Source organism: Rhinoraja longicauda, chromosome 13, assembly GCF_053455715.1.
Source record: "Rhinoraja longicauda isolate Sanriku21f chromosome 13, sRhiLon1.1, whole genome shotgun sequence".
In the NCBI taxonomy this organism is placed as follows: Eukaryota; Metazoa; Chordata; class Chondrichthyes; order Rajiformes; family Arhynchobatidae; genus Rhinoraja; species Rhinoraja longicauda.
Genome location: NC_135965.1, coordinates 11,809,666 through 11,836,995, shown reverse-complemented (window position 1 = coordinate 11,836,995; position 27,330 = coordinate 11,809,666). Strand labels below are relative to the sequence as shown.

The following is a 27,330-nucleotide window of genomic DNA, read 5'->3' as shown; positions in this document are numbered from 1 at the left end:
TAACATATGCTCTCTTTCACTCTATGTACTTGGCACAAATACTTCTGAACCATTTTATTACAGATGCTTAACAACAATGGGTCTGCTCTGTTACCTCAAAAAACACGGCAGCACTATGTCCTAGGGAGGATCAATTTAGGGCAGGAGGATAGAGACAAATGATTTTGTTGCTACTTAATACTCAGAAGGCATAACATGACTCTGAAGTTTATAGGAGTACCTGCACTTTAAACTTTCTTTCTGCCTTTCACAGATAGTAAGTTGGAGTTATCAGGATAAAAATGGATGGAACAAGTAGACGAAAGACAGTCAGCACCTGGGAATATGGCTTTTAAGTGGCTTGTTATTATCTCAACCCTCAAACTGCAAAAAACTGTAACAGGTTTGAACATGTGGAACCTTCACAGTCACAAAAAACAACTAGCACAGAACTATGCATGAAATGAAGGCTTTTCCTTGGATCAAGATTGAATTATTTCCCCTCCAGTTCTATTAGTTCTGAGGTGAGCGATGAAACCAAACTGGGTTCTGGTCAGGCAGTGTTTGACAAGCTGGATGGTGAGCAGGATGGGAGGTGTGCGTTCCTCGTGCTGTTTTTACTGGGTTTCTGCCTTCTCCTGATGAGAAGACTCAAAGCTACCGGTATCATTGTGGGCGTTTTGTCCAATTTGATTGGTCATGGACACAAAATTCTCAAGTCAATAAGAATATTACATTTTTTTGAGGCATACTGGGAACATCGTTGCACTCCTGGTAATCCATTGCCATGGCTCTAACATCGGCTGCAGTTAAATGCTTGGAAAGTTTGTTAATGGTCCACATCTGTGACAGTCTATTGGATAATCTAGACCACTTGCAATTTGTGTATAGGGAAAATAGGTCAACGGAAGATGCCATCTCTCTTGCACTACATTCAGATCAGGATCGCCTTATGTCAGGATGCTTTTCAGCTCAGCCTTCAACACCATGATACTGATCAGTCTGAAGAAGGGTCTCGACCCGAAACATCACCCATTCCTTCTCTCCTGAGATGCTGCCTGACCTGATTAGTTACTCCAGCATTTTGTGAAATAAATACCTTCGATTTGTACCAGCATCTGCAGTTATTTTCTTACATAACACTGATTAAGCTCATTCCTAAACTTCTGGACCCTGGACTCTGTCTCAAACTGGTTTCTGGCAAACCCCAGTCAGTTAGAATTGGTGACATTTCCTCCGCAAAGCAGCTCCTCAGGGGTGTGTGCTCACTCCCTTGCTCTACACACTGCACACCCATGACTATGTGGCTAAGTACAGTGCAACTCAATCTTTTAAATTTACCGATGATTCCACTGTTTTCAGCCAGATCAACAATGAAGAGATAAAGTACAGGAAGGAGATCGAGAACATTGTGTCATGCTATCACACCAACAACGTAACTATTAATGTCAGCAAGATGGAAGAGCAGGTTGTTGACCTGAGGAAGCGAGGGGATGAATATAACTCTGGCATCATCACCAGAGTTGCTGTAGAAATGGTCGACACCTTCAGGTTCCTAGGCATTCACATCGTCAGCAACCTAACCTGGTCTCATCACACTGATGTGGTGATAAGAGAAACTGCATCTGAAAAGATTCTGAAGTCCAAGAGGATTCTCTTGAATGCCGCAAATGCACCGTGGAAATTATTCTGCCTGGATGCATCTCAGCTGCTCTGCTCTGGAGCACCTGAACCTGTCGGGAGTGGTGAACACAGCTCAGTCGATCATGGGGTTGTTACTTCATTCCATCCAGTCCATCATCACAGTGCATTTTTTAGATTTAGATTTAGAGATACAGCGTGGAAACAGGCCCTTCAGCCCACCGGGTCCGCGCCGCCCAGCGATCCCCGCACATTAACATTATCCTACACACCCTAGGGACAATTTTTTTTTTTTTACATTTGCCTAGCCAATTAACCTACATACCTGTACGTCTTTGGAATGTGGGAGGAAACCGAAGATCTCGGAGAAAACCCACGCAGGTCATGGGGAGAACGTACAAACTCCGTACAGACGGCGCCTGTAGTCAGGATCGAACCTGAATTTCCGGAGCTGCATTCGCTGTAAGTCAGCAACTCTACCGCTGCGCCACCGTGCCGCCTCTTGCATCGGGTAGGCTGGAAGTATTGCCAAGGATAACCATTCCCTTTTCTCCCTTTTACCTTGTGGGAGAAGATCTGAGAGCTTGTAAGCCTGAGCATTCAGACTTCAGAAGAGCCTCTTCCCCACTGCTATCCCACTCCTGAACCAAATACCTCTTTCACACCCCTTTCCAGGGGTGCTGCCGCTCTTGCCTCTACCTCATGACATTATTCGATGATCGCACTTTAATTTTTTTTGGACTACTTTGGATTGCACCACATTCTTACACCATTCTGCAGTTTTGCACACTCATCACTGGATTTATTCCATTGATCAATACAGCATGTAAACTGTTGACTGTGCTTCAAGTGAACAAGAAATGTCATTGCAGCCTGGTGCGTATGACAACAAACTAATCTGCATCAAATGTTGGGAAGTTGGTCCAGGCGAACTCTGAAATTGTTTCATTGATCATGCCAGGAGACATGGAGGATGTTGCAAAAACAGCGTACTTGGTATATCTCCACCTTTTTAAACAAACATGCTGCAAGTAGTCCATGTCTCTGAAGCTTTTTGGAGTAAGGGGATTACTGCTTCAAGTAGCCCGTGAACTTCGTAGGATTTTTGTTTTTAGATACATAGACAATAGGCGGAGTAGGCCATTCAGCCCTACGAGCCAGCACCGCCATTCAATGTGATCATGGCTGATCATCCACAATCAGTACCCCGTTCCTGCCTTCTCCCCGTACCTGCTTCCGCCAGCCCCAAGAGCTCTATCTAACTCTCTCTTGAATGCATCCAGTGAATCGGCCTCCACTGCCTTCTGAGGCAGAGAATTCCACAGATTCACAACTCTGTGTGAAAAAGTTTTTCCTCATCTCAGTTCTAAATGGCCTACCCCTTATTCTTAAACTGTGGCCCCTGGTTCTGGACTTCCCCAAACATCTGGAACATTTTTCTTGCATCTAGCTTGTCCATTCCCTCAATAATTTTATATGTTTCTATTAGATCCCCTCTCATCCTTCTAAATTCCAGTGAATACAAGTTCTCTCACGTCTCCTCACACCGCTGCTCCAGGGCCGCTGCACCCGGGCTGCGTTGCCGGGGCTCCCCACGATGGTACTCCCACACTGCTGCTCCAGGGCCGCTGCACCCGGGCATCCCCACACCGCTGTTCACAGGCCGCTGCTCACAGGCCGCTGCTCACACGCCGCTGCTCCCAGGCCTCCACACGCCGCTGCTCCAGGGCCGCGTTGCCGGGCCTCCACACGCCGCTGCTCCCAGGCCTCCCCACACCGCTGCTCACAGGCCGCTGCTCACAGGCCGCTGCTCACAGGCCGCTGCTCACAGGCCGCTGCTCACAGGCCGCTGCTCACAGGCCGCTGCTCACAGGCCGCTGCTCACAGGCCGCTGCTCACAGGCCGCTGCTCACAGGCCTCCACACGCCGCTGCTCCAGGGCCGCATTGCCGGGCCTCCACACGCCGCTGCTCCCAGGCCTCCCCACACCGCTGCTCCTGGGCCTCCCCACACCACTGCTCCTGGGCCTCCCCACGCCGCTGCTCCTGGGCCTCCCCACGCCGCTGCTCCTGGGCCTCCCCACGCCGCTGCTCCTGGGCCTCCCCGCGCCGCTGCTCCTGGGCCTCCCCACGCCGCTGCTCCTGGGCCTCCCCACGCCGCTGCTCCTGGGCCTCCCCACGCCGCTGCTCCTGGGCCTCCCCATGCCATTGTTCCCGGGCCTCCCCACACCGCTGATCCAGGGCCTCCCCACGCCGCTGCTCCTGGGCCTCCCCACGCCGCTGCTCTGCGCTGCTCACTGACCTTTGAACGTTTTACCCGCTCAGATGTCAAAGGAAGTAATGATGAGTTCCCTTGATTTCAGTCTTAAATAACACCCCGGAGATAAGAATAATTGGTTATGCTTTCCAGAATCACAACATGGATCTTTATCGTTAGCATAAATGATTCCCCAAGCAGCAAGCCCTTCCTTAGGACAAATTTGAAAGCAAGATAAATGCAATTTCCCATTGTCCTTTCTATTGCACTTTATGAAGATTGTAGGAGCCATGTGTGTTTGTGCTGACTGTTTTAGCATATTATATTATTTTGTCTAGATATCTTGCTGTATTATTTGGGACACTACAGTGCTGTCGTGAGATTGGTACATATATGGATTTAAAGGACTGGGAGGAGCCAGAATTAAGGAGTATATCTGGAGATGCAGAGACGGGAGGGGTCAGACACAGGGAGGGAGGGAAACAGCTCAGATCTGCGATGAGAATTGAAAAGCTTGGAGAGATACAGACCTGTTTGTATTACTACTTCAATAAACGACTAATTAAACTGAAAATACATTTGGAAAATCTCTTTGTTGGCTTGCGCCAAGTTCACTCCCACTCCCTGTGTAGTAACGGCAAGCGGAAAGGACTTTATTAGAAAGGACTGAAGTTGCCATCACAAAGATCATGATTATGGCATATCCGAGTTTATGGGTTTTCTACTGGATCTCAGCCTTCAAGTGATTTGGAGCAGCTTCTTTTTCCTGGTGGAATTCCCAATCCATGAAGGGATGGTGTTTGTTTATAATTAGCTCCTGGACTGTTATCATCAAACAGTTCCTGATTCTCCTTGGCAGAGAATCTTGAGATGTTATTATGTTGAGACTTCAGGAAGTTGACTTTGATGTGTCATTTAAGAAGAACAATCTTTCGGGAGGTCTCTACTGGCTTTATCTTGCACTACACGTTATTCTCTTATCATGTAGGAAAATAACCGCAGTACAAATCGAAGGTATCACAAAATGCTGGAGTAACTCAGAGGGTTAGGCAGCATCTCTGGAGAGAAGGAATGGGTAACCTGCAGAGATGCTGCCTGACCTGCTGAGTTACTCCAGCATTTTGTGAGTCACCCATTCCTTCTCTCCAGAGATGCTGCCTGACCCGCTGAGTTACACCGGGATTTTGTGATACATTCTCTTATCATGTATCTGTGCACTGTGAATGGCTCGATTGTAATCATGTGTCAGGGGTTATGGCAAGAAGGCAGGAGAATGGGGTTAGGAGGGAGAGATAGATCAGCCATGATTGAATGGCGGAGGGGACTTGATGGGCCGAATGACCTAATTCTGCTCCTTATAACCTTATGTATTGTCTTTGCGCCGACTGGTTAGCATGCAACAAAAGCTTTTCACTGTATCTCCGTACACACGACAATAAACTAAACTGAACTGAGCACTCAAGGTTAAATTGCACACAAGCCAAAAGTCATGACATTATAAAGGATTTACCACTGATAAAAAAATAGGATAGAATGAGGATAGAATGCAAAGCATGTCACCAGAGGAGCTGATCGAAATAACAGATACATTCAAAAGTGGAGAAAGGAATTGAAGGCTATGTTAGTAGGGTTAAGGTGGATGTGTGGAAGGTGGGCATAGAGTGTAAATATGAGAGCTCACCCTTCAGGCTGAGTGTCATGTTTCCATGAAGAAAATACTTTCCAACTATGTTTATAAAAAAGAATGCAAAACTAGAGAGGAAGATAAAAGTAGATCAAAAACAACAATTTTAAAACAGGACAAAAAGGCAACGAGGCACCAAATTAACTTGGTTGAGATATCACAGCAGACGGGAAGTTTGTTTTTGAGGCAAGTTATTTGTAAAACAAAAAGGTGTTTTAAGGCTAAACATGAGAAGATCTCACTCCTTTGTGACGTCTATCTTAAGTGGAGTGCTATGGAGAATCGGGCGTGAAGAACCACCACCTAATTTACAGCATTCTTGTGAAAACAAGGATGCTAAAATCACTGTCAAGAATTTGAGTTTTAGTTGACAATTAAATTAGTTTATCGAGCTTGCAACACTTATATAATGATCGACAGGTGGTCGATAGTACACTTACTTACATAATGAGGGTAGTTTATAGGCACTGTTATTGAAATGTGCCAGCATTCTGTACCTTGTTTCTTGTACTGATGCCAGTGAAAACACAATAGCAACAAGGCCATAACAGCAATACTTGCTGCGGAATCTTAATGCACAATTGTTTCAATATCCAAGAACAAAAGTGTAGTCTAAATATCTTACAGCCATATCTCCTAATGCAACAAACCATCAAGAATTACAACATAGCAAAATAATGGGGGGAAAAAATGAAGCACCAGTTTCATAGCCTGCAGTTCATGGGAGAGTGGAGTTCTCCCCATATTTACACTTCCAAAAAATTGGCTCCTTTATTCTGCTGTCGTGCTCTTAAACCAATTGAATCAAAATATGCTCAGCAGTAACATCAACAGTTCATTTTAAATGATGAATGCATAATTAAGCAACTCCATTGCAGTTAATGTTGATTAACAGCTATTTCATTTCAAACTGGAACAAGCTGAGTTGCTGCGAGGTAGGAGACCTTTCCCTCTCACCAGTGTTTAAACCTGCTTCTCCACACAATTTGCACTGACAGTTCCTAATGTGCAATCTCCTGCAGTCACTATTACCAGAGAAACCACAGCAACCAGCAGAACGACTTGTTTAAAGCGAGTCTTCCACAACCCTACCTGCAGCCAGAAAATAGCTGTTGCATCAGCAGCACTGTGATTACTGATAATAAAGTCAAAATACAATGTCACAAGTCCAGCATTGCGCAAAATGCAAAGTGCTTTGCATTTTGCCCAAGATTTCAGCATCTGCATCTCAGCATTGCATATCCTGGTCCATTCATTACGCTGACATGAGGAAAACAAACAGTAATGAAGGACGGAGAATTAGAAGATTATATTGATAGGGTTAAATGATTTATGCTGCTCCATTTCCAATTAACCTCCCCACAAGATTCAAGAAATTAGGATTTTCATCCTTTCCGTGGGCTCATAACTTTGGGCCACTAATTTTCTATATCTTGACAATGGCTAATGGCAGAAGTGGAAAAAAGTGGACCCGTCGATCCTCTCAGTAAATATCAGTGAAATTTAAGTGTGCAGAGGAAGAACTGAGAAGGGCGAATTGGAGTTGAAATATATGCAGAAAAAAAAAAGAGACAAAAGACTGTTACGAGAAAATAAAAACATTTATAAATCTTTATGGATTATGGATAGGAATTAGATGACACACATTTAATTGTTCCATTTCTAGTCCACAGAGTAACATGGCAGGAACAAACACCTCACCATAGAGGAAACTCCTTGTACTCTTAAGCAGTAGATCCATTAGAGATTCATTCAAATTTACAGCAATTTCTTGAAACATGTGGAGAGTGATTGCAAACTGCTGGAGGGGGGGGGGGGGGGAGATTCAAATTATGCAGATTTGCAGTGATTCACAACTCAAAACACTCTTCTCCCTAAACTCTGGACAATTTGCACAGGACTCTCACTCAGTGTAAGCATTCATCTTGCCAATATCTTTTTAAAAATTCTGCACTGACCACTCAAACTATTTGCTAAATTAGCTTTCTTTTGATGTTATAACCCTAGTACTTTGTGTCCTAGACAAATTGTCAAGACTAGTTTGCAAATATGTGAAACAGCCATAGTTCGGCATAGTTAGAGATCAGACAGTGGAGCCACATATATTACAAGACAGTAGAGCACCAAGATCTATTTTGCAGTTTACAAACTCATCCGTTCTGAAGTGCAGCATGACCTCTCATTTCAGAAAATGAAGGGGGTGTTGCTGGTATAAACTAAGATGGAAGAGAAAAAACCCGATCAACGAAGATCGGCTTCTGCAAGACCTGCCACTATCCTGTGTCATTTAAAACTACAATGAAATTGGGGTCTCTCCAACTCCCATCTAATAAGATATTAACATCTATGTACAATTTTTTTATGACCAGAATCATGTCATAAATTGATCATATCAGTAGGGACAAAAATGCATTGTTATAGACGTGGGTACATTATTGTGCGAATAACTGATGTTACAATAATCATATACCAAGCCTGGGTTGAGGATTGGTTCTTACAGTTTAGATAAAGTGTGTTTGTTGTGAAATCTAGTTACTGGCCAGGTAATAATAAGTTTATTTTCAGTTTGAACAAGTCTAAGTGAAGAACACTGAATGTCAGACAGAATAGAGAAGAGTTAACACATGAAGGAGTCAGGAATTCATGTGTTGAATGAGCAATAGGTGCAAGAAATATATTTCTAGGTAACACAGCCACGACAATAATACTTCATTTGATCTTTAAGACTGCAGAGCCTTTCTGTACAAGCTAGTCTTTTCCATTATTTCTGGAAACAGCAGTCTAAAGGTCGAATGAAATATTACTGTCAATGACTGTGTGTCACCTGACAATATATGGAGGAGCTGAGGTGCAGATGTGTGGAAATGTGCAGAGAGAGAGAGTCGTGGGTAGAGAGAGAGAGAGAGTCGTCGGTAGAGAGAGAGAGAGTCGTGGGTAGAGAGAGAGAGAGTCGTGGGTAGAGAGAGAGAGAGTCGTGGGTAGAGAGAGAGAGAGTCGTGGGTAGAGAGAGAGAGAGTCGTGGGTAGAGAGAGAGAGAGTCGTGGGTAGAGAGAGAGAGAGAGAGTCGTGGGTAGAGAGAGAGAGAGAGTCGTGGGTAGAGAGAGAGAGAGTCGTGGGTAGAGAGAGAGAGTCGTGGGTAGAGAGAGAGAGTCGTGGGTAGAGAGAGAGAGAGTCGTGGGTAGAGAGAGAGAGAGTCGTGGGTAGAGAGAGAGAGTCGTGGGTAGAGAGAGAGAGAGACGTGGGTAGAGAGAGAGAGTCGTGGGTAGAGAGAGAGAGTCGTGGGTAGAGAGAGAGAGAGTCGTGGGTAGAGAGAGAGAGAGTCGTGGGTAGAGAGAGAGAGTCGTGGGTAGAGAGAGAGAGAGTCGTGGGTAGAGAGAGAGAGAGTCGTGGGTAGAGAGAGAGAGAGTCGTGGGTAGAGAGAGAGAGAGTCGTGGGTAGAGAGAGAGAGAGAGTCGTGGGTAGAGAGAGAGAGAGAGTCGTGGGTAGAGAGAGAGAGAGTCGTGGGTAGAGAGAGAGAGAGTCGTGGGTAGAGAGAGAGAGAGTCGTGGGTAGAGAGAGAGAGTCGTGGGTAGAGAGAGAGAGTCGTGGGTAGAGAGAGAGAGTCGTGGGTAGAGAGAGAGAGTCGTGGGTAGAGAGAGAGAGAGTCGTGGGTAGAGAGAGAGTCGTGGGTAGAGAGAGAGAGTCGTGGGTAGAGAGAGAGAGAGTCGTGGGTAGAGAGAGAGAGTCGTGGGTAGAGAGAGAGAGAGTCGTGGGTAGAGAGAGAGAGAGAGAGTCGTGGGTAGAGAGAGAGAGAGAGTCGTGGGTAGAGAGAGAGAGAGAGTCGTGGGTAGAGAGAGAGAGTCGTGGGTAGAGAGAGAGAGTCGTGGGTAGAGAGAGAGAGAGTCGTGGGTAGAGAGAGAGAGAGTCGTGGGTAGAGAGAGAGAGAGTCGTGGGTAGAGAGAGAGAGAGTCGTGGGTAGAGAGAGAGAGAGAGAGTCGTGGGTAGAGAGAGAGAGAGTCGTGGGTAGAGAGAGAGAGTCGTGGGTAGAGAGAGAGAGTCGTGGGTAGAGAGAGAGAGAGTCGTGGGTAGAGAGAGAGAGAGTCGTGGGTAGAGAGAGAGAGAGTCGTGGGTAGAGAGAGAGAGAGTCGTGGGTAGAGAGAGAGAGAGTCGTGGGTAGAGAGAGAGAGAGAGTCGTGGGTAGAGAGAGAGAGAGAGTCGTGGGTAGAGAGAGAGAGAGTCGTGGGTAGAGAGAGAGAGGGTCGTGGGTAGAGAGAGAGGGTCGTGGGTAGAGAGAGAGAGAGAGAGTCGTGGGTAGAGAGAGAGAGAGAGTCGTGGGTAGAGAGAGAGAGAGTCGTGGGTAGAGAGAGAGTCGTGGGTAGAGAGAGAGAGTCGTGGGTAGAGAGAGAGAGTCGTGGGTAGAGAGAGAGAGAGTCGTGGGTAGAGAGAGAGAGAGAGTCGTGGGTAGAGAGAGAGAGAGTCGTGGGTAGAGAGAGTCGTGGGTAGAGAGTCGGGGGTAGAGAGAGTCGTGGGTAGAGAGTCGGGGGTAGAGAGAGTCCTGGGTAGAGAGAGTCGTGGGTAGAGAGAGTCGTGGGTAGAGAGTCGTGGGTAGAGAGAGTCGTGGGTAGAGAGAGTCGTGGGTAGAGAGAGTCGTGGGTAGAGAGAGTCGTGGGTAGAGAGAGTCGTGGGTAGAGAGAGTCGTGGGTAGAGAGAGTCGTGGGTAGAGAGAGTCGTGGGTAGAGAGAGTCGTGGGTAGAGAGAGTCGTGGGTAGAGAGAGTCGTGGGTAGAGAGAGTCGTGGGTAGAGAGAGTCGTGGGTAGAGAGAGTCGTGGGTAGAGAGAGTCGTGGGTAGAGAGAGTCGTGGGTAGAGAGAGTCGTGGGTAGAGAGAGTCGTGGGTAGAGAGAGTCGTGGGTAGAGAGTCGTGGGTAGAGAGTCGTGGGTAGAGAGAGTCGTGGGTAGAGAGAGTCGTGGGTAGAGAGAGTCGGGGGTAGAGAGAGTCGGGGGTAGAGAGAGTCGGGGGTAGAGAGAGTCGGGGGTAGAGGGAGTCGGGGGTAGAGGGAGTCGGGGGTAGAGAGAGTCGGGGGTAGAGAGAGTCGGGGGTAGAGAGAGTCGGGGGTAGAGAGAGTCGGGGGTAGAGAGAATCGGGGGTAGAGAGAATCGGGGGTAGAGAGAATCGGGGGTAGAGAGAGTCGGGGGTAGAGAGAGTCGGGGGTAGAGAGAGTCGGGGGTAGAGAGAGTCGGGGGTAGAGAGAGTCGGGGGTAGAGAGAGTCGGGGGTAGAGAGAGTCGGGGGTAGAGAGAGTCGGGGGTAGAGAGAGTCGGGGGTAGAGAGAGTCGGGGGTAGAGAGAGTCGGGGGTAGAGAGAGTCGGGGGTAGAGAGAGTCGGGGGTAGAGAGAGGCGGGGGTAGAGAGAGTCGGGGGTAGAGAGAGTCGGGGGTAGAGAGAGTCGGGGATAGAGAGAGTCGGGGATAGAGAGAGTCGGGGGTAGAGAGAGTCGGGGGTAGAGAGAGTCGGGGGTAGAGAGAGTCGGGGGTAGAAAGAGTCGGGGGTAGAAAGAGTCGGGGGTAGAAAGAGTCGGGGGTAGAAAGAGTCGGGGGTAGAAAGAGTCGGGGGTAGAAAGAGTCGGGGGTAGAGAGAGTCGGGTGTAGAGAGAGTCGGGGGTAGAGAGAGTCGGGGGTAGAGGGAGCAGCGGGTGAGAGCGGGAGCGCTGGGAGGGGGAAGGGGCTGCTCTCTCTCCTCTCTCTCTCCCAGCGCCAGCGAGATCTGCGCTGCTCCTCCACTCTCTTCCCCGGCCCCGTCTCCCTTTAGCGCAGCGAAATAAGAACAAACACAAGTGTTGTAGTTGTTATTCAGAAGCCCCGGGGTGAGCGGCGGCGGCGAGGAGGGAAAAATAGGCGACAAAGACAAACATGTCTAACAATGTTTCCCGACTTTTAATAAAACTATGCATTATAAACAATGTAAAAACGCCACATTACTCTGCATGAATGAATACTTTTATCATAAAAAGTGAATTTTCAAGGACTTAAGGACCTATGATAAATCCAAGGACTTTCAAGGCCTTGAAAAACAGTTTCAAATTCAAGGACTTTCAAGGACCGTACGAGCCCTGGCTAAAGCAACAAAGTTTTTCAAAGCTAAAAAATGGTCAATTCTTGAGTGGCCAAGTCAATCAACCGATCTGAACCCAATTGAGCATGCCTTTCATATGCTGAGGAGAAAACTGAAGGGGACTAGCCCCCAGAACAAGCATAAGCTAAAGACGGCTGCAATACAGGCCTGGCAGAGCATCACCAGCGAAGGCACCCAGCAACTGGTGATGTCCATGAATCGCAGACTTCAAGCAGTAATTGCATACAAAGGATATGCAACAAAATTCTAAACATGATTACTTTCATTTACATGACATTGCTGTGTCCCAAACATTATGGTGCCCTGAAATGGGGGACTATGGAAAAAGACTGCTGTAATTTCTACATGGTGAAACCAAAATGTATAAAAATGGCCTTTATTAAAATCTGACAATGTGCACTTTAACCACATGTGATTTTTTCCTATTACAAATCTCAAATTGTGGAGTACAGAGGCAAATAAATAAATGATGCGTCTTTGCCCCAAACATTATGGAGGGCACTGTAGGTTTCTCCAGGTGCTCTGGTTTCCTCTCATATTCCAAAGAAGCACAGGTCTGTAGTTTAATTGGCCCTAGTGAGTAGGACGTGAAAGTCAGATAACATAGTGTATGGGTGATCGATGGTCGACGTGGACTCTGTGAGATGAAGGGTCTGTTTCCACGCTGTATCTCTAAATTAAACACCAGTCCCACACCAATGGAGTTAATTTAAGTGCCTACTGAAATGGCACAGGACTGCCATGGTAAAGATGACACAAAGAGGTGATTGTTAAGGAGCCATAACCTGAAGTGTTTTAAAAGAGTGAATTTGATTTATGTAGCTGAACAAGAATCAACAATATTTAGGTAATACTGGAATAGATGAGTGTTCCTAACAAGGGCATAGGTCACTCAGCCTTTGATTTGTTTTGTTTTTATATTCCTGGATGCTTACTCTAAGGAGACAATAAGAAATCCAAATGAATTTCCGGCTGATTTACACGTGGTCCATTTAAGAAACTGTGTGTCCAAAACAGCCCAGTGTATTTGACCTCGTGATTATTTATGCTATTGGAACAATGCTCAGCATCAGCAAACTTCAAGAAAGACTACAAACTTACCTGAACCATTCAGAAATATTGGGACCCGAGTTGTAGTACCTTGAACTTGCAAAATTAACACTGTACATCAGTTATAATTAACAATACAATGCTATGAAGAACACACTTCAGTATATTAAGCAGCACACAGCGGGAGTATCCCGGCCAGCCCCACCAACAGACCTGGACAGGTTCCGGGGTTACATCCGCGCCAGGGTGGTGTTGGAGAGGGACTACGCGCTGTCCATGGGCACCCTGGAGGATTTCCGGGACCGCTGGGCACCGCGGGGGATTGGATGTATCCTGGATGGGGATTGTAATATAATTGTATAATAGTTTCAATTGGTATATTTGTTTGTATAGTATTCTGGTGGTGGGTTCTGTTTTGGTTTTATTGTATTGTATATATTATTTTAATATTTAAATAAATATTTTTGATTTAAAAAAACCCAGACCTGGACAGAAGACCAAGGCCCTGCCCGGAAGGTAGAGAGAGTTCGCCCACCGCGGACCGAGGAAGGAAGACCAGCCTGGCCCGTCTGACAGAGACCGGGGACTCGCCTGCCACGGATGGAGGATCTACCCGGTAGACCCGATTCACCCGCTGCGGATGAAGGACCTCTGCCAGATGACCTGGCTTGCCCGCCTAGAGTGGAACGAGTTGGACGGAGGGCCAGTAAGCAGACCGGCTGTGGGAGGAAGTGTGTGGCATCGGCGGTGGAGTGGGCCGCTGGAGGTCCTGCAACAGCCTGTAGATCGGCTGGACCGGGTGCCACTCCCAGAGGCCAAGAACGTGGACCGCACGCGGCCTACAGCGATGGAGCAGCTGCAGAAGACACCATGGCTACGCTTGGCCAGGCTGACCCTGCAAGGCTGCCATGACAACGGGCCTTCATGGTCAGGACAAGAACCCTGGCACTTACAACAACTGGGACTTGAAAACCGGCAACTCTGTATACTGTCTCAGTGTACTACTGCTATACACTTATACTGTATCTGAGATGCTAATCTAAGATGTATCTAAGTGCCTATGTATTGTGATACTTGTACTGAACTGTATACAAAAATGTATTTCACTGTACCACGGTACAGGTGACAAATAAAACACAAATTAAGTACCACACCATACCAATTAAATCAACATAAGGTAATAAAGATGAACACAACTGAGTTCAGAGCATTATCCAAGTTCTTACTCAGGTGCATTCTCAGAGACACAATTTTGAAATAACTGGATCCTCACAAAGGGGATTGGATGGCGTTGGTAGAAAAACTGCAAGTGCTAGGCTACTAAAAGAGCGTTAGAAAAGAGAGTAGAGCAAAGAAAACAACTGGCAATATCCAGGGCTGGAACTTTAACATGTGATGATCAGGTTGGATTTGTTCAGTGGTGAGAGGTTTAATGAGTGTGAAACAAATATGCCACTTACAGAGCAAATGCCCCTCACTTCGATAATCAAAATTCAAAACAATTCAGGAAAAGATTTACAAAAAACATTTTTTGTCTGTGGTTCATATGGCACAAAAAATCTATATTTTGCAACACCAAGATGCCTTTTTTAAAACCTCCCTTCGTCCATTCATTAAAACATTTAAACAAATGTGAACAGTCTCCAAAACCTCACAGACATAAGCTAACTGAGCTATCTTGCCTTAATTCAACGCAGAAGCAGCTGAATAGTTGCGGTTGTATGATTGGATTGTTATTTAGAATCTTAGTGTGATTATATTGTCAAATATCATATATCATATCATATATATACAGCCGGAAACAGGCCTTTTCGGCCCTCCAGGTCCGTGCCGCCCAGTGATCCCCGTACATTAACACTATCCTACACCCACTAGGGACAATTAAGCCATTTCACGTGGCATTTATGAGTCTCAGCTTTAGGTCTGAAGTCACATAATGGACCAGACTGATTAAGGACAGTAGATATTCTCCTTGACGGCCATTAATGAATGATATGGACTTTTACTACAATTCAGTAGCTTTATGGCTACCATTAATTAATGAGGCTACAATTATTATTTTAAAAATGCATATTATTAATTGAATTTAAATTCCACACCAAAGACAACTCTATTATGAATCCATGCCTCTAGTTGACACGCATGGTAATGTAAGTAGTGCACCGTGCTCCAGGTGCTTCACATTGGCACCATTCATAATGGGGCGCCCATTGTGCTACCTGCAGATTAAATGTGAATTTTTGAAGAGAAAATACAAAAGCACAAGGCCAATCCCACAATCAATTACAAATATAATGGAAAGATTTAGTCATTGGGCCTGAAAAAAAATCATTCCATAATTGGGGGGGAGTAACAATCCAATTTTTTTTCCCCCCAATTTGTCTGGTGCTTTGTGAAAGTATTAACATACCAACACATTCATATTACATAAACAAATTATTTTGTAATTGTCTATGTGATATGGAAACCAAGTTGAACGACCAAAAAAATAGAAGCAACTATTGGGGAGTACGACCTACTGTCATCATTTAGGCTTGCACGGATTGCTTGTTCCAATTGTTCCTCTTCGGTCATTCCTCCTGTATAATCACGCCTCTCCGTGTTGTGTGCTGCATCATTTCTAGAAGCACGGTACCCAGAAGAACCTAAGGTTTGCAAAGACAGTCTATTATCAAAACAGCACATTGATGCCGGGAAAATTACGTATGTTTTTAATTCAAAGAGCAATGAGTAAACCAAAAGATCCCGCTTAATGCTGCTCCCTCATCAGTGTTGAAGTGATTGATGTGAACCACCTTCTTGAATGACTACAGTCCTGCAAACCTATTGAGGAGGGAGCTCCAAGATCTAGAACCATAGAAGTTCTCACATCCTTCAAGGACATTGAGATATAGGGAAATTTGCTGTGACGACTTGACTAAGTTCTCAGGCTTTAAGTTGTTATTATTGTTGACATTGGTGAGGGGCTAGAGGGGAGAATGGTAGAGGGGCAAGAGGAGAGAAAGGGAGAGGGGCGAGAGAAAGGGGGTGGGGTGAGAGGTGAGAAAGGGAGAGGGGCGAGAGGAGATAAAGGGAGAGGGGCGAGAGGAGATAAAGGGAGAGGGGCGGGGAGAGAAAGGGAGAGGGGCGAGAGGAGATAAAGGGAGAGGGGCGAGAGGAGAAAAAGAGAGAGGGGCGAGAGGAGAGAAAGGGAGAGGGGCAAGAGGAGAGAAAGGGAGAGGGGCGAGAGGAGATAAAGGGAGAGGGGCGAGAGGAGAGAAAGAGAGAGGGGCGAGAGGAGAGAAAGGGAGAGGGGCGAAAGGGGCAAAATCATTGATGCTGAGGAGGAGAAAGAAGCTGTAGATACTTTTATAGGTGTTGATCTTAACCATAGTGGCAGGAACAGGGATTGCAGCATCTAAAATAAAATAAGAGATGAGTACATATTTGTTGTACAAATGCATTGAACGACATTGGGGAGAAAGCGAAGATTCGAGGTAGAGTAGCTGCTTGGATTTTGATAAGCAGTGGGAATCCATGAAGGAACGGAAAACTATGTTCAGGAACAGAATGCATTCATCAGCAAAGATGAATGAGTAAGCTCATCAGTTCCTCAAGACTGGTACCCATTAACTACATTGCGACTGATCTACGCCTTAACTCCTGAAATGTTATTACTGGGAAATGTCCTTTTCAAAAGGTGAAAGCCTGGTTGATGGTACAGGTGATGCAAAATATGTAGATTGAGAATTAATTTTGAGGGAGACAATTTAGAAAGAAAATCCAAAAGCTTATCTACAGGAAAGAAGGCAATCATAGTCCAGGTTCAATCTGAAGAGGTAACAGAAGGGTCGAGATATTATACAGCGATTTCAACAAAGCAGCAACTGCTGGCCTTAACATGTCTTCTCCGAGATGATCATACAACAATTCCTGGGAATATTTCCCCTTTTCCCAATCCCAATTAGAAAATCGAATGTGAAATTATCTTAGGACAGTAAATGTAAACAAACCTTGGTTATTGAATCTTGTTTGTTGCCTCGGATAGTCACTTGTTGAAACAACATCTGTCAAAGAAGAACAGTAAAAATCTATTAGGGAGGTCTGAGGTTACCAAACATTTGTGCTAACACCATTTGAGATAAGTTCATTCTGGAAAATGCATTAATTATAAATTGTTTAAAAATTAAAATTAATGCAAGAATAACATGTCATATCAGTATTTTCAACAAAATCAGGCAAAGGTTAGGTAATCTCCCAGTGTTTTATGTTTCCTTTATTTGGATCATTTGGCTCATCATGCCCTCAGCGTAATCCCATCAATTCTATTCCCCCACTTTCTTCTCTGTAACATATTTCCTCTCACCTGTCCATCAACATCCCCCAATTCTCTTGCCACACACCAACATCATGGGCATGTTACAGTGGCCAATTAAACTACCAGCACATTGCACTGATGTACGAAAAACATCCAGGGAAAACACAGGCAGTCACGTGGAGATTATGCAAACTTTCAGGACTGAATCTGAGTAACAGGAGCAGTGCGATAGTGCAGATAATGCACTACCTGCAGTGCCATTATGCCAAGCGTTCCTGTCGAAGCACTATTTACTTTACTTTAATTAACTCCTCCGTGGTCTTGCTTAATGGATGAAAAAATATTTTTCCTCCATTAAATAATCAGTGAAATTTAGCACAGGGAACATTTCTATTCACTTAAGTTATGACAGAGGATCTTCCTTAATTATATTCTTTATTATGCGAGTAAAGCTCAATTCATACTATAAAAATAAATGGATTAACAGCTGCCTTAAAAAGGAAGTGCTAAGAGGAATTAGCACCACCATTTCGACAGGCTCCATCAAAAGGTTGATACAAGGAACTGCAGATGCTGGTTTATTCAGGGTCTCGCCCCAAAACGTTGCCTAACCATGTTCTCCAGAGATGCTGCCTGAACTGCTGAATTACACCGGCACTTTATGTCTTTTTAAAATATATCAATAGATTGTCCAATGGAAAATGTTACAATTACTCAGCGTGGTGCAGGATTAAATTAAGACACACAGTCCCAAAAGTTATTTTACTGCATTTTTAAAATTGAAGTAAATGACACTGGTTTTGTATTGACTTCCTGTGCAGTCTTTAGTGATCCTGGATTGCTGTCATATATACTTGAAATAATTATGTTCAGTGCTGCATGATAATTTGAAAAGTAGAAAATGCATTCTGGTGACTAAATAATGAAAGGTTTTGGAACAGGGAATTGTACTTTGTGATCAAGGATGGAGAATTGTAGCCTACCAGCACATGCTTGCATCAATTGCTTCAAGGGTCCTTTGATGTACATTAGCCCAACAATGATACCGGAAAGATGGCCAACAAAAGATGACCTAGGAAAAGAAAAGCAAGTTCTTACCAAAAGTCTTAGAATGACGCTGATTGAAAACTGTATGCAAAACTGTGACTCTAGCAATTTTAATTAAGTTTCTTTGCTTCCTTTTTTTGAAAAGAAAGTTGAGCCCGTTCTTAGGCAGTCTATGGACCTATTCAAATTGCAATTTAAAAATTAATGAGAAAGTAAAAAACAGATTCTTTCTCTTCCACGAGAGTCTTTAAATGATTGGCAGATACAAATGCCGAGCTGTTACACCCACTCCAAGCTATATAGTTGTATGCATTGTGCAAGCATAAAGCTTATTGAAATGTAGATCTATTTCATTATAATAGGTCATATTATTAACATCAAATGATGCAACACTGAAATACTGTATCGTCATTCAATTATATATTTTTGCAGATTTTAACAGCTACAATTTTGCTATTTTTTAAGCTGAATAATTTAATTCCAGTGGTGATCAGATAAAAATGTGGAGAATACTCCGAACTTCATTGTAGGTTTCGTCAAATACTTTTCCTTTAAATTCAGAACACGCCATGTTTTGTATGCCGCTTCATCGTCATCTTTTGTTTGGCCTTGCATATATAAAATTTGAACAAAATACCGTCGAGCAACACTGACTGCATTGCACCAGGCAAGAATGCAATTACACCCAGCCTCGTCTAAAACCAGTGAAGAAATGACCTTGTTTTAAACCCTTTCAATGTGATTTTTGCTCCATTTCTTCCAAGCTACATACGCTTGTTAGTTCACAGGATAAACTCGATATACACCGATGAGTCAAAACACTATGACCACTGATAGGTGAAGTGAATAACATTGATTATCTTGTTACAATGGCACCTGTCAAGGGGTGAGATATATAAGGCAGCAAGTGAACAGTCAGTTCTTGAAGTTGATGCAGGAGAAATGAGCAGAAGTAAAGACCTGAGCGTCTTTGACAAGGGCCTAATTGTTATGGCCAGATGACTGGGTCAGAGCATCTCTGAAACGGCAAGGCTTGTGGGGTGCTCCCAGTCAGCAGTGGCGAGTACCTACCGACAGTGGTCCGAGGAGGGACAAGCCACAAACCGGCGACGGGGTGTTGGGCACCCAAGGCGCATCGATGCGCGAGGGCAGTTATGGCACCAGGATGGACTGTGGGAAGACGACAAGCCAGTGGAGGGAGTGTGATGCTCAGGGCAATGCTCTGCTGGGAAACCCTGGGTCCGGCCATTCATGTGGACGTCAATTTGACATATGTCGCCTACCTAAACATCGTTGCAGACCAGGTATACCCCTTCATGGCAATGGTATTCCCTGATGGCAGTGGCCTCTTTCAGCAGGATAATGTGCTTTGCCACACTGCATTGTTCGGGAATGGTTTGAGGAACATGAAGAAGTGTTCACGGTATTGCCCTGGCCTCCAAATTCTCCAGATCTCAATCCGATTGAGCATCTGTGGGATGTGCTGGATCGACACGTCCGATCCACGGCGGCTCCACCTCGCAACTTAGAGGACTTGAAGGATCTGCTGCTCATGTTTTGATGCCAGATTCACAGGACACCTTCAGGGGTCTTGTAGATTCCATGACTCAGTGGGTCGGCGCTGTTTTGGCAGCACACAGAAGACCAACAGCATATTAGGCAGTTGGCCATAATGTTTTGGCTGATCGGTGTATGTTCCCAAGCTCCTATAGCCTCAATAAATAATCATGCAAAGTGTGGGCGAGTGAATGACCCTGTTGCATCCTTTCCAATCACTCTGCATAAAATATATGTAGTCTCTGCACCAAATATTATCAAGGGGCATTGCAGAGATCAGAAGCTTATTGTAGAAAACTTAAAATGGAGAGCATTTTTGAGCTTTCACCTCTCAGGATATGGCTCTTCAATGCAGTTATTTAACATGCTCGCCCTCTTCTTACAAACATATTTGTTCACTGGCTACAGAAATAACCACACACCCACAGAGCTAAACAATGATCTGATATACTGGCAAAATATATTGTGGAGGAACAAAAATAAAAAAAGAGAAAAGCTGACTTTTATATTTTCCCCATCTGACCAACTCTGGCATTTAAAGATGTCTCCCTCATTAGAATCCAACGGCAGCAGAAATTAAAATTTCACTTTGTAGTACGTTTCCTTTCAACAGTCAAAGTTTTTTCTTGTGTCCAGATAAACTCAGTACCTCTGTTCCACAAAATTATTTTCCATTGTTTTTCTCAATATTCCACTACTGTATACCCAGTTAGAACTGAGATGAGGAAAAACTTTTTCAGTCAGAGAGTTGTGAATCTGTGGAATTCTCTGCCTCAGAAGTTAGTGGGGGCCAATTCTCTGAATGCATTCAAGAGAGAGCTGGATAGAGCTCTTAAGGATAGCGGAGTCAGGGGGTATGGGGAGAAGACAGGAACGGGGTACTGATTGAGAATGATCAGCCATGATCACATTGAATGGCTCGAAGGGCCGAATGGCCTCCTCCTGCACCTATTGTCTATTGTCTATAACTATTTTCATAATCCAGTATTAAATACAAACCCCGTTTAATGTATTCTGACAACAAAAAAATTGGGGCTACGCTGTGAAAATATTTCCCCATATAATTCAATAAATATAATTCAATCCCGTTTTCTGGGTATTGCAGTGATCCTCCTTGGAATTGGTGTTAATAAATATAATTAATGGTACCACAGATTGTGCACTTACCCTGGGGCAATCAGATGAATCGCAACCAACTCAGCCCAACATGCATACTGCTTCCACACTGGGATGCCCATCACATAGGTGAATCCACCTGGGTTGTTATAGCCGCTCACAACTTTCAGAGCAAACAAAACCCCTGAAATAAAAAATTGAAAAAGACATTCCAGGATCCTTCCAAGTCATTACACAATTTGTCTTCTACAGATACCACAAGTATACTGGTCATTTTAAACAATTCATAGAAATTTATTTCATATAACATCTTTAGGGCGGCAAAGTGGCACAATGGGAGAGCTGCTGTTTTACAGCGCCAGAGACCCAGGTTCGATCCTGACTACAGGTGCTGTCTGTACGGAGTTTGTACCTTCTCCCTGCGACTGCGTGGGTTTTCTCTGGGTGCTCTGGTTTCCTCCCACACTCCAAAGATGCACAGGTTTGTAGGTTAATTGGCTATGGTAAATTGTAACATTGTCCCTCGTGTGTGTAGGTTAGTGCACAGGGTTCATGGCTGGTTGGCGCGGACTCGGTGGGCCAAAGGGCTTGTTTGTTAAATCCAGAAAAATAGACCAGGTCTGCACCTTGCCGGAAGAGATTAGCAGAAGGTTGACTGATTTTCTGATTTCACCTTCTACCAGTTAACCACTTCCACATTGAGTCTTTGACGGCCAATTGAATTGTCGAAACCAAAGTGTATTGATTTTGTAAGTGCAAGTGCACAAACTTGCACTACTCTTACACATCAATTTAATCGAGTTAATATACAAGAAAAAATCTGGGAACTTTAGTACGGTGCTTCTCCACCACCCATTTCAAAATCCACATTAAGATAAAATGGCAACTATGATATCAATTATTTTTTCCCTGAGGGACCTTGGAGTCCCCATCAGAGGCCTACTCTTAAGTCCAATTTAAGGTAAGACTAACATTCTCATCACAAAATTCCAACATATTGGTCAAGCGTGACTTAATCTTTACAAATCGTGCTCATCCCGATAAACTCCAATTTGTTCGAGTACACAGTGACACTAATCTTAACGACAGAGAATCCAATAACTTCCCCAGAACTGAATTCAGAGGTTAGTAATTACTTGACTTTCCAGTGCCAACTTTCCTATATAAATGCCAACAATTTTCCAATCCAGTGTCACATTCTCAAAGTTGGGAGCCTAGGAAACAGTAAAGAAGCATTTGGAATTTATTCATCTTTTTTAGTATTCTGGCATGAAAACCACCATGTCCTGGAGATTAGCCATTTCCCTTCCTCTGTCATTTATTTACTTAAATCATATCCAATATATTTATCCGCTTTAGTTACCTTGCGTCTTGGTTCTATGAGATCTTCAAAGATAAATGCAAAACACTCAAGTATGACATCTCTATGTGAAGAACTGTACTTATCTTTTAGCCAGTCACATTTCCCTTATCCTTCAACATAGTTATAAAATAATTTACTCTTAGAAATGATATCAGAAGCAAGTTCAGTCTCTTTGTATTTGAGTAGTACAGTGGCACAACCCATAGAGCCACTAGCCCACAGCAGCAAAAACCCAGGTTTAATAAGCGAGTTCGGTTTTTCGACTGACCATGAGCAGGTCATAGGTCGCATGGGCTAAGCATTGTTGCCAGCTGATCTGCTGCATGTAAACAAACCCTCGTTTCCTCCGTCTTTTCCAGTTTTGCTTCATAGAGGTGAGAAAATACTGCTTTCAAAACTGTTAATTAAGTGTAAAAATTGGTTAATTTGTACAAAACTACGATGATTTTGTAGGTTTTATTGCTTTATGCTTCAGTGAGTGAGCAAGATAGTGACTGAATAACAAGCATTTTTTTATTGTTTTTTGTTTTGGAGGGGGGATGGAGAATGAAATGAAATGTATGATTTCCATAACTATCAAGAGACTTCTGAATGAGTCACAGTTTCATTTCTGAGGCTAGAATATTTGTCGTGTTTAAAGTTTGATGCAAGTTAAGGACAGCGTTTTCTATTTCAACCTGTTTCAGTGCTGCACCGAACGTGTTCTCTTACCTGATCGCAGACATGCTCGCCGTTATGTCGCTTGCAGAAATGTTGCTGTAAATTCGCACTTCAGGATTAAGTTGGGGAGTGGGGCGACCCCGTGACGTGGATATGTTTTCATTTTTCGCCGGAGGGGCAAGGAAATCCGGCAAAGTGTTCGGACGAACAAACTCAGTGACATCAGTCCGAGCCGCCCGCCCCTTTAACTCAGCAGTTCGGTCAGACAACATCTCTGAAGAAAAGGAATAGGTGACGTGTCGGGTCGAGACCCGTCTTCAGACTCTAGTTGTGGTATCAACAACTCACAGTATGTCTGAAATATAATTTATTTTAAATAAACATTGTCTCTGGACCATGAGGGTTACCTTTGGTACTCTAGTTTGCCTCCCACATCCCAAAGGCATACACATTAGTAGGTTAATTGGCCACTTTAAATTGCCTCTAGTGTGTAGGTTAACGGCGTGGGGGGAGGGGGAGAGTTGAAGAGAATGTTGGAAGATTTTTTTTAATGGATTTTAGTAAGATTAGCATAAATGGGTGGTTGATGGTTGGCACTGTAGGCCAAAGGACCCGTTTCCATTCTGTATTTCTCCACAAATCTATTCAATTGCCTTTGCAGGTCCAAGAGAGCTTCCTCCCCGACAACAGTACTCAAACTGAGATTTGCATGGGCTTTCCCATAGAGGATACACGGAGCAGGTTTACAAAAAAAAAGACACAGAGTGCTGGAGTAATTCAGCGGGTTAGGCAGCATCTCTGGAGAAGATGGATCGATGATGTTTCGGTTCAGGACCCTTCGTCACGCTGCAGACAAAGAAGAGTCCTGGTTCGAAACGCGTTTATCCATATCTTCAGAGACGCTGCCTGACCAGCTGAGTTACTCAAGTATTTACTGTCTATTTTCATTTCCATTGTTCTTGTGCGCTAAAGCTGGTGGAACTGTTGTTGTCCTGCAAGCCAACAGCTGTACCTGGTCCTGGGTTGCACCAGTGGCTTTCTGCATGGGACTAGTTAAGCTTGGCTCATTCACAGCTGTCCCTAATAAAATGAATGAAAGCCATCAGGCACGAGGAAAAAGGTTACCCTATTTTCATTGTGTTTAAAGTGTCAACTGTTAAACATATATGGTTTTAAATGTGTTCCGCGTGCTATTGAATGTTTGTGAACGTCAAACACATTGACAAACATTCTAAGGCTTCATGACAGCTGGTGAAACGGGGTCAGGGCCTAACAAGCTGTCAAAGCCATTCATGGCTGCAGCAGGTGACTATAAGGAGACAGTCTGATGCTGCCTGCCACCACATGCACCGGGAGATTGCTTTCCAGTGCAAAACTGTGGCAGGGACATGCCGAAAAACTAGAGCGGACCAGGGAATGGCCACCTGATAAACCGGGGCAACCAAAGTTCTGGCTTCTATCACATTGCTAAAACCAAAACCTTTGGTTTCGCGTTTGATTTCCACTTCCCTTTCCACTTGTGTTGCTAATTTACGTCACAGACATGAGAAAATAAATGGAGTTGTTCGGCAGTTATTTTAAGAGACTCAGTTAGGAGTTCACCACATAGCTACATCTGGGGACACGTATTAGCCAGAACAAAATGAGCACAGCAAATTTTCGTCGCTGGAGGGTTAGTGAACCAGATCAACTTTTTGTAGGGGAGTCTGGTGACACTATTATCGTCAAAAGCTTTTTATTCCAGATTTATTTAATTATGTGAATATAAATATCCACACATCTTCTTGGGATTCAATAGTCTCCAGATCAATACTCCAGGTCTCTGGATTCTAGTCTGGTAACAACATATGAGTGCAAGGCCACTATTTTAGCTTTATATCTCTATCATGAACCCAGCCACATATTTGGGGGGGTCTTTTGTAGTTTAATGACATGTACTGATCACGTTGGATATAATATTTTAGTTTAGTTTATCTTAGTGATACAGCACAGACACAGGCCCTTCAACCCACCGGGTCCGCGCTGACCCGCGATCCCCGCACACTAACACTATTCCACACACACTAGGGACAAGTTACAATTATACCAAGCCAATTAGGCTACAAACCTGTAGGTCTTTGGAGTGTGCGATAAAATCAGAGCACCCGGAGAAAACCCATGTGGTCATGGGGAGAACATACAAACTCTGTACAGACAGTACCCTTAGTAAGGATCGAACCCAGGTCTCTGGCACTGCAAGGCAGCAACTCTATCGCTGCGCCACCATGCACACCACTTTGAGTACCTGTCAACTTTGTAGATTTGCCATTAACAATGCAGTGCATTGCAGATTTTTTTAAAATCAGCCTTGAAGAACTTTGGTTTGCATCTTCTAGTTTCTCTACCCGAGAACATTTTCGTCTCACCAAATATGGTGTTATGAACAAGGTTTAATAGGTTAGCACACCAAGCAATAAAATATCGTGAATGTACATAGAAGCTTAGGTTGAGAGCTGAGTTGGAGTAGTTATATTAAATATAAAAAAGGGTAAAGATTTCCTGCACTCACATGTCACGATGATGAACGCAAGATTCAACCAGTGAGCCTACTTACCTGAGAAACCAATTGCACATTGCATTTTATAGGACTGGTCTTCCATCAGTTCTGCCAAGATTGATTCCAGCACTAAGTAGACAATTCCAGTCATCACTGAGAACACTGACAGCATGAAGGCAAACCAGGTGCTGCCAAACCTTTGCTCCAGTCGAATTCCTTTGTATAGCATTGACACCATGTTGAAATATAGGTGCCAGTCGTCGGCATGGTGAAATGGTGACAAGAAAAGACGTTTCCAGTCTTGACCGTTCCACGTTTCATGCACGTTGATACAAACTTCCATTAATGGTTTCATCGGTGTTAAATATAGAAGGATATTCAGTGCCATCGTCATCAGTGTGACCGGTGGAATATTTTCAAATCCCACACTGAATAGCTGGCTCAGAAGCAGAAAGAGTCCGATGTTTCCTCCACGTCGCCTGGAATACATGATTCCCTTTGGTCGATAAACAGTTTGAGCAGTGGTTAGAGTTCTTTGGATTAATTAAGACTGTAATCAGCTGCAGATTGATCAAATCTACCTGAAATGACAAAAACACATGAGTTATACAGCACACATTAACAGAAATTTTGATGGAGAAATTTTAGCAATACATTGGCAAAATTAAAATCCTGCTCTACTCAATACTGCCATTTAGTACTATAATCTACTTGGTTCAATCTTTTTTTTTCTCTCTAAAATACCCACAATGCTTAATAACCATCTATTTTATTGTGTAACATCAAAGTCAAGTTGAATTAACATAAAAACCCGCAGTTGCTGGAAATCTGAAATAAAATAAACAGAAAAAGGTGTGACCATTCAATAGATCAGACAGCATCAGCGGAAAGTGAAAGAAGGTTAGCATTTCAGGTTGAAGACCCTTCATCAGAACTTGAAAAGGCAGAGAGCAAGTTGACATTAAGTTGGAGAGAGGGTGGGAGAGGAATGGACAGGACAAAGGGAGCATCGCTGATAACGTCGGACCAAGGTTGCCATGGTCATTTAAATGGTTAACAGGGCCATTTAGAGAGTGAAAAGGAACAAAAAAAAATTAAGTTATGAATTGAGGGCAGTTAGAGAGTGAGAACACAAGCAAGACCAGTTGAGATCTATACAATTTTTAAATTATAAATTGCAATAGAGGTTTTAATAGAGAAATAACATCTGCAAATTAGACTTAACAAACAATCCTACCTCTAATTGATTTTAAGTCAGGCAATGATTTAATTGCCCTGCGAGTGCGCAGAAAAATGAGTTAGATCGAAAGATTCAGACTTCAAGAACAGAAAGATAACGTGCTCAGTTGACAAAAATTCAAGTCAACAGATAGTTTAACGTCATATAGACAATAGACAATAGGTGCAGGAGGAGGCCATTCGGCCCTTCGAGCCAGCACCACCATTCAATGTGATCATGGCTGATCATTCTCAATCAGTACCCCGTTCCTGCCTTCTCCCCATACCCCCTGACTCCGCTATCCTTAAGAGCTCTATCCAGCTCTCTCTTGAATGCATTCAGAGAATTGGCCTCCACTGCCTTCTGAGGCAGAGAATTCCATAGATTCACAACTCTCTGACTGAAAACGTTTTTCCTCATCTCAGTTCTAAATGGCCTACCCCTTATTCTTAAACTGTGGCCCCTTGTTCTGGACTCCCCCAACATTGGGAACATGCTTCCTGCCTCTAACGTGTCCAACCCCTTAATAATCTTATACGTACCAAACGAAACAATAAAATTCTTACATGCAGCAGCAAAACAGATCTGTAATCACAGTACTCACTTAATGTTCTTAATGTTTTATTGTGTTATGCCATATTTCTTAATTGTTTACTGTATGTTCGTGTTGTTACTTGCGAGCGGAGCACCAAGGCACATTCCTTGTATGTGTACATACTTGGCCAATAAACTTATTCATTCATTCTCACTAGATAATATAGAAAACAAACTCCGTCATAAAAAAATAATATTCATTCAAAACAGAGCAAAAGTCTGAA

General features: G+C 44.0%; 1 protein-coding gene across 6 annotated transcripts in view; it reads right to left on the bottom strand.

Moving 5' to 3' along the window:
* Nucleotides 1–27,330, bottom strand: part of rhbdd1 (rhomboid domain containing 1) — a 68,105-nt gene that overhangs the window by 13,122 nt on the left and 27,653 nt on the right. For 3 of the 6 annotated variants that reach the window (XM_078410349.1, XM_078410348.1, XM_078410347.1), the window contains exons 2-6: nt 25,351–25,874; nt 20,786–20,918; nt 17,998–18,086; nt 16,710–16,763; nt 15,237–15,362 (exon numbers count right to left, since the gene is read on the bottom strand). In XM_078410349.1, the coding sequence (XP_078266475.1) occupies nt 15,237–15,362; nt 16,710–16,763; nt 17,998–18,086; nt 20,786–20,918; nt 25,351–25,783 (835 nt within the window). In that variant the 5' untranslated portion in view covers nt 25,784–25,874. Of the gene's footprint in view, nt 1–15,232; nt 15,363–16,709; nt 16,764–17,997; nt 18,087–20,785; nt 20,919–25,350; nt 25,875–27,330 lie in introns of all 6 variants that reach the window. The other 3 variants (XM_078410353.1, XM_078410352.1, XM_078410350.1) reach the window with 2 other exon arrangements.